The sequence below is a fragment of the Chanos chanos genome, chromosome 5, assembly GCF_902362185.1.
Source record: "Chanos chanos chromosome 5, fChaCha1.1, whole genome shotgun sequence".
NCBI lineage: Eukaryota > Metazoa > Chordata > Actinopteri > Gonorynchiformes > Chanidae > Chanos > Chanos chanos.
Window position 1 is genome coordinate 50484990 of NC_044499.1, and position 12327 is coordinate 50497316.

Below are 12327 nucleotides of genomic sequence, written 5' to 3' on the forward strand. Positions count from 1 at the left end.
TTTGCTGAAACCACAGGGTCGTCTTTCAGAGTTAAAAACATGTTTAAAATCACACAACAATTTATAATTGTATCATCTTTAAACTTGCTCACAACTAGAGCATGGTGACACAGCTCAACGTGGTATTGCTGCTGAAAACATTAAACAGTAAACAACAAAACATTGAATGCCATAGAGAAGCAAACATAGCCCAACATTAACACGACAGCACTGCCTTTGTGTGGATGACTACTGGCCAAAAAAATGTATGGAAATTCACCTCAAACCTCACCTTTTCCACACACACAAAAAAATAAACCCTCTTCATACCAAGACTCCCACTCCACTTTTCAGTGAAATCATTTTTTCAGTCTGATTATCCGAGTGGTCAGTGCAGTCACTTACCAGCATTGGATAAACGCTTTGTTATCCACGTCCATTATATTAATAGACATACTGTTATAAATATTTGGTCAAACGAAGAGACTGTAGTGCCATCTCTTGTCTCTCTACAAGGCAGTGAAAGGTACGATTTCTGAAGTAACTCCAAACTGTTTGGTTGTGTTTTGTGCGGCAGTGGAGAACTGGAAAAACTGCAGTGGTGTTTCTCATTATACGTCATTAGCTGTGATAAAAAAAAAAAACTTACAGCGCAAAAGAGTGACACGTATAACAGCTGAACATCAAGATCATGTGCACACGCACAGACACACACACACACACCCGCGCACATAGAGGATTACAACATCTCTTATTTTTGTCGTGCGAATAGATTTGTCCGTCAACGAGAGGGTGAGCAGGAAACGGATGCTGGTAAAGCCCAGATTAAACGGTAACATTCTCAGATACTTGATTCTGGTTCCACCACGAGTCCGTTCGCTTGCGTTCCCTCCGCGGGAACTTTTTCGACATCTATCGAGTCCACCCCAGCACTGCTCAGCTCCTGCTGGTCAGACTCCGTCTCTTTGGGAGATTCCTCCTCTGATTTCGTAGTTGTCTCTAGAGCACCATCATGAATCGTCTCAGCCTCCTTGGCGCCTCCATCCTCGTGGTCCTCCTGAGGAGCCTTGTTCAGCTCCTCCATTTCCGTGTCCGTGATGGCCATCTCCATCTTGGTGGAAGGGTCAGGCTGGGGAGTTTTGTTTCGGATGAAGAGCAGGTTGCAGATGCACAGCACCAGGGCTGAGAGAACCACCTCAGACCCTGCCAGCATGAACACATACATGTACTTCTTGGTGGCATCTAGAAGTCGCCCTGGAAAACAGAAATAAAAACATTTTTGAATTTTTGACATCTCATTCCCATTACTAATAACTGCCACTTGTGGAATGGCAACATGAATGAATGTTGAAAACAGCTTTAGGGGATGGGTTTTTGTTATGATATTCCCTCTTGGCTCAGTAGCAGCGACTATATTTGAACTTAAATCTAGCAGATATTCTGGAGATATCTGAGGATTATTTAATGACAGCAAGATATTTAATGATTTTGTCATACACAACAAATTCCCTTAACTGACCGTTTTTAGATCACATAAAACAGTGCTTCTCATCTCACTCCTCAAGTTCCCCCTGACTAATCAGTTAAGTATAATCCAGTGCTGAATTGCCTGATCCAGATGTGCTATCGCAGGGCTAAAATAAATCTCTGTATGGGTAGAGGATATCTGAGACCTGGGCCAAGAAACAGACAGAACTTCTCTGAGCCAAAGTTTAAAAATAAAGAATTTAAAAACGTGAATATAATGACTCGAATGGTCTGACCTGCTAAAGGAGGTCCAACCAGTACAGCCATGGCTTCAACCAGAAGAACCAGGCCAATAGCGCTTGAGAACTTCTCCGTCCCAACAATGGCCATCAGCACCTCGAACTGCAGAGCTCCCACCATGCCATAGGAGATACCAAAGAAAATGCAGAAGACCACCAGGGCTGGGTAATCCTTAGACATGGAACCAATCAGGTCCGTGGTCCCATTGAAGATCATGGCGAAACTGAAGAGGTAGACGCAGCGCGGCCGAACCCACTTCAGCCCAGCGATGATTCCACATGTGGGTCTGGCAAATATGTCAACGAAGCCCAGGATGGTGAGAAGCAGGGCAGATTTCGTGTCTTCGTTGCCCAGCTTCTTGGCATAGCTCACCACGAACACGGGCGGCACAAACAGTCCTAGGACCATTATGGCAGCGGCAGCCGTGTAGATGACAAAGCCGCGATCCTTGAAGATGGAGAAATCGAGAAGCTTGCGCTTCGGCTTGGGTTTCTGCTCCTCCACTGCTGCGGTCTCCTGATCTTCCTCTTTCTTCTTGGGGCCAGTCAGGGGCCTCATAAGGGCCCCACAAGCACAGCAGTTCAGCAGTATACCCCCCAAGATCAGGAACCCGCCTCTCCAGCCGTATTGGTATTGCAGGAGCTGACCCAAGGGGGACAAGCAGCACAGAGCTACTGGACTGCCTGCGGCTGCCAGCCCATTGGCCAGAGGCCTCTTCTCGTTAAAGTACCGATTGAGCATGATGAGGGATGGTTGGAAATTCAGGGCTAGACCCAAACCTGGAAGGAATCACAGGGGGAAAAAAAATGGATTTGTGACAGCTGAATGCTAACTAAAATGTCCTGCCATCATAATCCGAAAGGATTTTCACAGCGGGATTTGTTAGCCTACGGCTGTTCTTCACCTGTGGTTGTTTTTAATTCCAAGGCTCAGCAGTTCTCTGTTTCACAAATGCTCTGGAGAGTGTAGCCCCCAAACAAACTGTGCTAACGTTGCTTAGGTGCAGAGTTTAGTTAGATCTGAATTTAAGTCCAATACAGGCCAAGGTGTAACTCTGTTTTGCCCAGAAGGCTAGGAGGAGGTCCGTAGCTAAGCGTAAAGATGGCCAAAGTGTGAAAAGTCTTTCAAAGTGTTTATAGTGGGAAGAGCCTCACCTGTAATGACTCCTGTGCAGAGATAGATATGGATAATGCTAGTGGCAAAGGATGCCAGGACCATGCCCAGAGAGGCAAACAGTCCTCCCACAATCATCACAGGCCTACAGCCAAACCGATTCACCAGAATGCTGCACAGAGGGCCTGACGGGAAACAAATCACAGATTACTCCCAGCCATGCTCACACACACACACACACACACACACACACACACACACACACACACAGACATACATACACACACACATACACGCACATACACGCATACATACACATACCTTCTGTTCTGCCACTTCCAAACCCCCTGGCTGTCCTCCCAGGTGCAAGAGCCGTGATAATCTTACCTGATCCGTAAAGCATGGCCAGCAGGATGGAGGAGATCCAGGCCGTGTCGCTGTACCCGACACCGAACTCCCTGATCAGCTCTTTGAAGAAGACGCTGACAGCCTTGGGGAAGGCGTAGGAAAACCCGGTGATGATGAAGCAGCCGAAAAGCACGGCCCAGCCCCAGCCTCCATCCGGGGCTTTCACTGCGCATCCGCCGTCGTCTAGTGCAACTCCACCCATGATGCTCAGATCCTGTCACTCAGCTCTGCCCTAAGACGCAGAAAAGGAGGGGGGGGGGGGTGTGGCATGATGAAGGGACTTAAAATAAGCTTTGGCTGATACCCTAATAGGGTGAACACAAACAGAGATATTCTGTAAAGAGAAAATGCTCTCCAGCTATGTCTAGTTGTACTGAACCTCTAAAGCTGGTTTATTAACAGTGCTTCAGCTTGTGTCATTTTTTAGGTTTGCACAAAGCAAGGTGAGTGGATAACGTTCAGAGATTTATGATTGAATATCAAGCTAATGATATAGCGAGCTCTGGTTTTTCTTTTTTTCGATTTTTTTTTTTTTTTTTTTTCGAACTTCTGTGTCTGCAGATAGCACACTGAAGTTATAGACCGCCTAAGTTTCATCTATGAAATGTGTAATGTATATTCTAGAGATGAGACTTTTGGCATATCCTATGTGTCGAAAACTGTTGGCCCTTTAAACCAGATTCGATGTCTCAGTAAAACAGCGCATGGTGATTTGTAGCTCTGCCAAATCACCATGCTCCATACACACTCCTAACACATGACGTGTTTCCATTATGGATCTTAAATCACAGGCTTCTGAAGTCCGTGACCTTCACACACACACACACACAGAGAGAGAGAGAGAAAGAGAGAGAGAGAGAAAGAGAGAAGAGCTTTAAATGGTTTACTCTCAACTGACTACGTTAATTCTGCTTAGATCCGAATCAAGGCAGATCCCTGCAGGTACACTCAGTCAAAACTGATTGAAACTGTGCCGGCGACGCTGATGTCTGTATGCTTAAAGAAATCCGTTTACATGTCGTCTTATAGCCTGTACAATGAGTCTCCTGCTCTTACTGATGCTTTATCAGTAAACGGCGAATCGCTGCATCACTGTGTCCCAGAGACGAGAGGCTGGAACACAATGTGCCTACCCATCCTACACAATCTTCATCAGAGAAGTGGTGAAGTCAAGGCTTTGTTTTTTTTGTTTTTTGTTTTTGTTTTTTTTAATTTCACTTTCTGTTCACCTTGACCCGTCGTTTTAACTCTGTGCTGATTCAATGTTACAGACGGTGGAATGTCCAAAGCTTAAGTGAAAAGGTTAATCTGCTATATAAAGAGCTACTCCCCTCCCTCAGAATGCAAAGCACCGCTGACTCCGCAAAGTGCAAACCCTTTTTATTATATGTCAAAGTTGAGAGGACTTATCTATGACCTGGAATGAATCTCAACCTGTGCTCACTACAATGACTGAATGAAATGTGTTTCCTGTTATCACCCCTCTCTAGTCTTCTTCAAAAGGAATTATAACGAGCATCCCCCAACAAAGTCATACACGCCGATACTGAACTACATGCCAAGTTTAAACGCAAGTCTGAGAACTGAATAGGGAGACAGCATTTTGCAACTTCATTTTTGCAGTTTGGAATTGCGCCCATAATTATCAATTCTCAACTGCCACGCCCGCCAACATCCAGGCGATGGTAGATTCCAAAATCTTAAGATAAAAGCATTTGACATGACTTAGTCTCAGCTTTAGTCAGTCCCTCTCTCTCGCTCTCTGTCACTGTTATGAACAAAATCATTTTCTTTTTTAAACAGCAATATAGCATACGCCTTCACGCTGATGTACCCTTCTCGTTCACATTTTGCTTTATAAAACTGTATTTAATGTCACTGTATGAGAAAGGCAGGCGAGTCTGGATCCGATCTGGAGTCTCATTCTAATCTCCTGAATGTCTCATATAATGAAATTAAAAGCGACCTTTTAATTTCGCATCACGTAGCATGACTTCACAACCAAACACCTGTTTACTGAGCCAACGACTTCTCTGTAACAGACCTCTGTCTTTGTCGTCAAAAAGATGACGGCAGCAGTGGAGAATATGACGATACAGAATGAGGAACATCTGATTTCTTAACGGTTTGTTTCGGGTCCTCGTATGTTAGCCTTTCAGAAAAGTTCATATGTATGTCCTACCTGACCTCGCCTCTTTTCTTTTTTTTTCCCGACCAGCTCTTCAGAATGTTTAATGCTCTCAGTCTACTCACGTCGCCAGAGTTTCCCTCTGAGCAGCGTCTGAATCAGAGGCTGCCGTGTATTTATTCTCTGAGCTAAGCATCCCGCCCTTGCACTGACCTTCTCTGCCACTTCCTCTTTTCTCTGGATCTGCGTGTCATAATATCCTACCTACAGATGTGCCTGACTTAACATCATCATATCAGGAGTCCTGGCCTGTCTGTGGTCTTCATAATGACAGAACACTTACAAACATATATAAAATAGTGACTTTAAGTCATTTTTTTTGTTTTTTGTTTTTTTTTTGTTTTTAGTTTTAGTTTTCATTCAAATCACCCTGAAATAAATGAAGAAGCTATCGCTCCATGTTTTCCACATTACTAAACTGAGAACAGCTGATAAGCGTAAAAAAAAGTTTTTCAGAAAATGCACGTCCTAAACAGAGAACACACTAAATCAGACCCTGCTCCTTCAAAATATGACTTCTCTACAATGAAAGTACTAAACGTCTGTCCACAAAGTGTACACTGCATCCAACCTCATTTACACCCAAATAGAATCCCACAGGTAATTTCGTCTCTGTCCTCATTAAAAACACTACACCGAACGTCCGCAATTTTTTTGATCAGGCTATCAGAAATACTTCAGACAGACATTAAAGAATAAAAAAGAACGTACCTCGCTCTCAGTTTATGGTCAGGCCAGCGCAGACTGTTCAGTAGCACGTGTTTATGTGTGTGTGTGTGAGAGAGAGAGAGAGAGTGTGTGTGAGCTAGTCCCATTACCGCTATGCTCAGAATATACCAAATAGGAAGTTCAGGGGGGAATTGGGGGAGGGAGGGGGACATGTCACTGGGGACTCTCTCCACACCTCTCCTCCCTTGCCCAAATAAAGCCCCTGACCTTTCCTGTTCCCATCTACACATATAACACTGTATCACATCTCTCTCCTCCATGAAGGAGCAGCCAGTGGGTTGTAACTCTGCGGCTGTCATTGGTGAAATTTCATTCACTGTGATCAGAAATACTGGAAGACATGTTTACTATAGTGTGTGTTCTTGGGATTAGGTTGGGATTTTAGGATATGGTGTGGAGTTTTAATGTGAGAATGTGACATGATAATATGTCCATCTCAGACGTGTACCTATGTGTCTATCAGCCCTTTACCATGCTGGTGTTGATGGTTACTGATTAGAACAGCTCTTCTCAACTGTCTATATGAATTAACGTCACCCCCAATTAGTTCTGGTCTCTAAAAGCCCTCCGGCAGCCACTGCTACCATGGAACTGACAATAAGATTAAACCGGGTGTTTTGATTTTTACTGAAGAGTAAGTAAATCTAAAAAACGACAAACGATTTTCTCAGATTATTCCAGTTGTGAACGATGAAGGAGTAATTTACTTGTATGTGCATGTATGCGTATGTTCCCTGTAATGAATGGTGGCGTCAGTAGAGTGAACAAGATATGACATCGCTCTCTATAAATTAAATGTTTTAGGCGATGAGTTGAGAGCGCCTGGGAACAAATTCACTGGCATTATACTATTGTTTATACAGTCCCGCAGTTGTCTGATTTGAGTGTAAAATTCGGTGTCGCTAACCGAAATATGTACTGAAATGGGATTAAGGTCAATTTGCCATTCTAGTTATACTGACCTGTATTCTCTCACACAGACTCTTTCTCTCTCTCTCGCTCCCTCTCTCTCTCACGCACGCGCACATACGCACACAGTACTTTTCTCCGACGATTGTAGACATCTCTCCTCCCTGTATCTTTTTATTTCTCACAGTGTGTTGAGAGCTTGGCGTGTCTTCGCCAAGATGGATGCATAAACTTAACAGTGTGCGATTTTAAGGTGAGCTCCTGATATTAAGTATGCGCAGCCCATGCGTGCTAGGTGTCTTTTCGTATATTACATAACAGCCCCAATGTTTTAGTCCCAGGCCAATCCCAGCGGAGGGGGGAATCCAAAAGAACTTCGAATTGTTGCTTATCCTCATGCGACAAGGTAGCCTATTAGTCAAAAATAGAAAACAAGGAAATGGTTCCAAATTATCTTTACTCCCCGAGCCGCTGGTTCCTTCGCCAGCATCCATGGAGGTCTCCTGCCAAAAGAAGCAGCTAAATGTGTTAATCTACGTTTTGATTCCATCATATGATGGCGGCGACAAATGGTGGTGATGATGACAATATCAGCGGTAAATCGATTTGTATTAAGAATCGGTGGTGTAAACTACGTGACCGACGTGACTTTCATCGCTTGACGATACTTCCTCTCTGAAGCCAATGACTCGTAGCGGAAAACGTGGCTTTGCCGTATGATCAAATAATTAACCATGCAGAGGTTTTTGGCCGCTCAGTCTTATTTAAATACCCACGTTACAACTCTGGTCCACCGTATGAGGTATGAGGATCCCCTTATTGTACAGACAGTGCTTAGGATGACATGAAGCACTCGTGACGTAATTATCGTGGTTACACTGTAGTAATGCGCTTTTGCACCAGTATGATTCGGGAACATGGTCACGTAGTAGTCTCTACCATGCTAAAAAAATAGACCAACATCACGTAACCTTCGTAAATTAGCGTACGATTTCACTCTGTTTCATTTGCGATCATCGCCTTAAATCAGATTGATGTTTGCACACAGGGTTTAGCTAAAAACAAAAATCAACAGGCTGTTCATTTAACACCTCGACAAAAATGTTTTACCGCAAATACCACAAAATCGGTTTCTAATGAATGAGGCAGCCTGTTACGCACACAGCAAAGCGTTCATTTTATAGCTCTTTTCCACTTAGTGCTCGTCTCCCTGTGGACCTGTATGCTGCTGCTCTGGGTCATTCAGAAGCCTGACCAAGTGACGGGAGAGTTTCCCGTATATTCGTTGATTTTGAGCGTGTTCTGCCGTTCATCGTTAATCCGTAATTATATGGTGTTCAAGGACACGTGGAATCAAGCGCAGCCTATGAACAGTTGTTTTAAAAGAAAGTGTTCTCATCCGTCAGATGTCGGTTTGTCCATAATTTGAATAGCCTACCTAATAACTCGTCTGTTTTAGTGGTGATGCTTACCTTAATGATGCTTGGTGGTCACGATTGTCCTCGAATGTCGCCTCTGGATCATATCATGTAATCCTGCGATAACGCTGTGCGCATCTGTGAAGAAAAATGCGTTCCCGGCGCTTTCTCTCAACTCAATGAAGTAGTCTCTCTGTGAGCGAGCAGTGGCAAATGCCCCCGATGTACCACCTGAGGATATGATGCGCCGATGCTGACGTGCGCTCTGGTGATGCTCGTAATCACAAGCGCTACGTGCAGTTTGCCTCTCCTCTCTCTCTGTCTCTCTCTCTCTCTCACACACACACACACACACACACACTTACATTGAAAGGATTAGAGGGGATTTTCTGAGACTCGTCTTGGTCAGTCTTTACTAGGTAACCCTTTGACAAAATCCCTAGTCTTGACACTGAAATGTAGTGGACAAATGTTGCCCAGTGAGTGTAACTACTAACCCATCTCTGTGATGTAGATAATGAGACCACCAAGAGCGTAGAGTGTGTGTGTTTTTGCCTTGTATATGTCTACAGCATTACATTGAAATGAAAGCATTGTCAGCTAATAGGTAGGAGGAAACGTGACAGAGTGCAGGTAGACGTCAGGTGAGTGAGGTGTACTATTCCCTGTTGCATCACTTTCTTTTGTGTGTGCTTGGCACCCTAAACTTCCTGCCGTGCCACTCAGGGACTCCACCCCACGGGCTCGAGTGTTCCATACATGTCATTTCTAGTCTTTCATGGGTTAACGAGTTCATTTTTTTTAGCAATGTCATGCTTTCTCGACAGTCTTTAGGGGAGGGGCAAAACCGAAAGGAAACGGACTGAAAAACAAAACAAAACAAATAAACAAACCAAAATTGAATGGGTTTATTTTAGTCCAACAGGAGCACTGACATGTTTCCTCCTTTTTTTTTCAGAAATCAAGAACAGTTCTTAACAATCCAGGAGACCAAGAGAACAGTTCTTAACAAGACAGTAGGCGAAGACAGTTGGCTGCTTTATTTAATTAACAGATATCTCAACAAACGACCCTTTAATGCAGATCGTTACACAATTATATAGAGTGGAATAGGATGAAACTGAAACCCCATAGGGTTAGGTTTTTGTTATTCAAAAATGGTTTTCTTTTTATTCTAAATCGAGCCATGTATTATGTGTGATGAGCGGTATAGTGCACAGGGGCTACCAGTTACATGAATTTAACAGAGGTGTTCCTTAAAACGAAACCAAGTATCGAACGTATAGATATATCTATACGTTCGATACTTGGTTTCGTTTTAATGATAGATAGATAGATAGATAGATAGATAGATAGATAGATAGATAGATAGATAGATAGATAGATAGCTCAAAGAGACTTTGATAGGGTCGTCTGGGAACCTGAAATACATGTACTACACGGATAACATTTTGTGTAACACTGAAAAACCTCGGCGTTTCCATAGATACACTGCAAGCGCAACCATAGGAAGCGCGCGGAACCTAAATACGAACTGCCATTGTAGCTCCTGTCAACAAACCGAGCATGTCCGGTATGTGTGTGTGTTGTTGTTTTTTTTAGGAAACGATTTTGTTTGTTTAATGCCTTCACAGTGGCATTTGACTTTAGTCCTGTGATTGACCTAATTTTGCGAAGCCGGAATTATAGTAATAACTTGGACAACTAAGACAGAAAACGTCCGTTAGCTTAGCGTAATTAGCTGATTCTCTGGAAGACTGCCCCTTGTAAATGAACTGGCGTACCGTGTCCTCTCTGTTAGTTAACTGGGGGGTATTTCAGAAAGCAGGTTTAGTGAAAACTCAGAGTTAGTTAACTTAGTAGTAAGTAGTAAATCTCCGACTAGAAGAGTCCTGTGGCTTCATTCTCCTAGCAAAACAAAGCCATTGGGCTCTTCTATTAGGAGGTTTACTACTTTCTCTAAGTTAACTAACTCTGCGTTTTCACTAAACCTGCTTTCTGAAATACCCCCCTGGTCATTAAATATGACGATACCTCTCGCGCTTTCTTGCGGTGGTCCCTCCGTCTGTTGCTTGTTAGCTTAGTCGTAAAGTGACAACCACTGACCGGTTATGATGGCCATTTGTGTAAACTAATTCTATGTAATGACTCACACGCGGAGCTGAATGCGATCATTTAAACTTTTTCAATTCCTTTATTTGTGCAGACCTGGAGTTTTTTAATTTGAAGACAGTTTTCCCAGTGCTCTTGTGTGAAGCGACATCCTGTAACCATGCAGAGCCCTGGTGATTTGGAGTCCCAGCTGGCCTGTAAAGAGAGAGAGTGGAAGGAACTGCAAACTCTCCGCATCCAGCAGCTGGAGACAGCTCTGTCTGAAGCCACCGCTCAACTCTCCAGCCAAAGGGAACGTTTTCTCCGTCTGCGAGATGACTTCCAGTATAACCTGCGCGTCTTGGAGGAACGGGATCGCGAGCTGGAACGCTACGATGCCATGGCGGCGCGAGCCCACACCGAGGAGGGCGCGAGAAGGGAAGAGATCAGCGAGCTGCGCATTCAGGTCGCCAAACTTCAAGATGCGCTGGCAGAGCAGACCAACCTGAGGGAGGATCTTCAGCTGCAGTATCAGAAGAGAGAAGTAGAACATCGGCTGCAGCTGGAGAGTATGCAGAGGTACGGACCCAGTCATCCGTGTGCCGCTGGTGTTTCTAGCAGCCTCTGAACCGTCAGTGAGGACTCCACTGCTTTTTTTAAAAGTAATAGATTCATGTGGTCCAGTCTAGTGAGCCACAAATGAGTGCAGAACCTGACAGGAGTTGTTTGTTTAGCTACCGGGATGGATTGTTGCCACACTGTGTGATATACTGAAGGGTGCAAAATTGCAGATAGGTAATCTGTTGGGTTAGGTATTCATGTTCTTTTTAGAGATTGTGCATGAGCACAGAGAGGCTTTTAGATATGACATAAACAAATACTTCATCAAGTTCTTCTGAAAAACAAAACAAAACAAAACAAAAAAGCTGTTCCTCAGCAGACCTTGGAAAACCACCAAAGTTTATATTAATCTGTGATGATTTCACTTCCCTGATGTCACTAAGACCTAAGACAGAGGCTTTTCGTAAACATATCATTTGAAAAGATGATTAAGCCAGTAACCATACTTATAATATGATGACATATTGGGTATCTTAGCAGAGAAAAAAGGTATACAACCCAGTCGGGATGTCTGTAAATTACTATCATTCATAAGTAAGTGTGTTCAGCTCAGTAACGTGTAGCTGAATGGGAAAAATGCGATAAACATTTTGCACCCTCATGGGGTGTCTCATACCACTTTGAACCAGTTCTCGCAGTGACATAGTCATCCTAAACCAGTAAGTCTCAACTCCAGTTCTGGGGGCCCGCTGTACTGCACGTCTTTGGTTTAATTCAGGACTGACACACCCGATTCCACTGATCCATTAATCATCAGGGCCTTGATTAGATCAATTAACTGTGATAATGAAGAGTTAAAACAAAGACGTGCAGGACAGTGGGCCCCCAAGACTGGAGTTTAGAAACACTGTCCTAAACAAAGCAAGTGTCTTATCACCTCGACTGTAGAAACTAGAAAACAAGCTGTCCTTTAGTGGAAATAGCATGAATAACAGAGAGAGAAAAATACAGAACAAAGTGTATAAGGAAACACAGATTTCACAAGAGAGTGTGTGTGTGTGTGTGCGTGTGTGTGTGTGCGCGTGCGTGCGTGCGCGTGTGTGTGTGTGCGCGCGCGTTCGTGTGTGTGTGCGCGTGCGTGTGTGTGTTTTGTCATGCAGTGCG

General features: G+C 43.9%; 2 protein-coding genes across 2 annotated transcripts in view; one reads left to right on the forward strand and one right to left on the reverse strand.

Moving 5' to 3' along the window:
* Window positions 1-820: 820 nt before the first annotated feature.
* Window positions 821-3469, reverse strand: slc16a3b (solute carrier family 16 member 3b). Its single transcript, XM_030774296.1, has 4 exons — window positions 3247-3469; window positions 2901-3044; window positions 1743-2525; window positions 821-1233 (listed from the first exon to the last, which is right to left on the reverse strand). The coding sequence occupies exons 1-4, from the start codon at window positions 3467-3469 to the stop codon at window positions 821-823; spliced, it is 1563 nt and encodes a 520-aa protein (XP_030630156.1).
* Window positions 3470-10783: 7314 nt separating this feature from the next.
* The window catches only part of ccdc57 (coiled-coil domain containing 57), a 24039-nt gene continuing 22495 nt past the window's right edge, over window positions 10784-12327 (forward strand). Inside the window, exons 1-2 of the mRNA XM_030774289.1 lie at window positions 10784-11181; window positions 12324-12327. The exon at window positions 12324-12327 is cut by the window's right edge and continues 105 nt beyond it. Of these exons, the coding sequence (XP_030630149.1) occupies window positions 10784-11181; window positions 12324-12327 (402 nt within the window). The remainder of the gene's footprint in view (window positions 11182-12323) is intronic.

What these genes read in the sequence shown, in the direction of transcription:
- slc16a3b (XM_030774296.1), bottom strand. Translation starts at nt 3,469, where the DNA reads ATGGGTGGAGTTGCACTAGACGACGGCGGATGCGCAGTGAAAGCCCCG. An exon ending in CTGCACAGGAGTCATTACAG is followed by an intron (nt 2,526 to 2,900) that starts GTGAGGCTCTTC and finishes GATTCCTTCCAG; the next exon opens with GTTTGGGTCTAGCCCTGAAT. An exon ending in GGTTGGACCTCCTTTAGCAG is followed by an intron (nt 1,234 to 1,742) that starts GTCAGACCATTC and finishes TCTGTTTTCCAG; the next exon opens with GGCGACTTCTAGATGCCACC.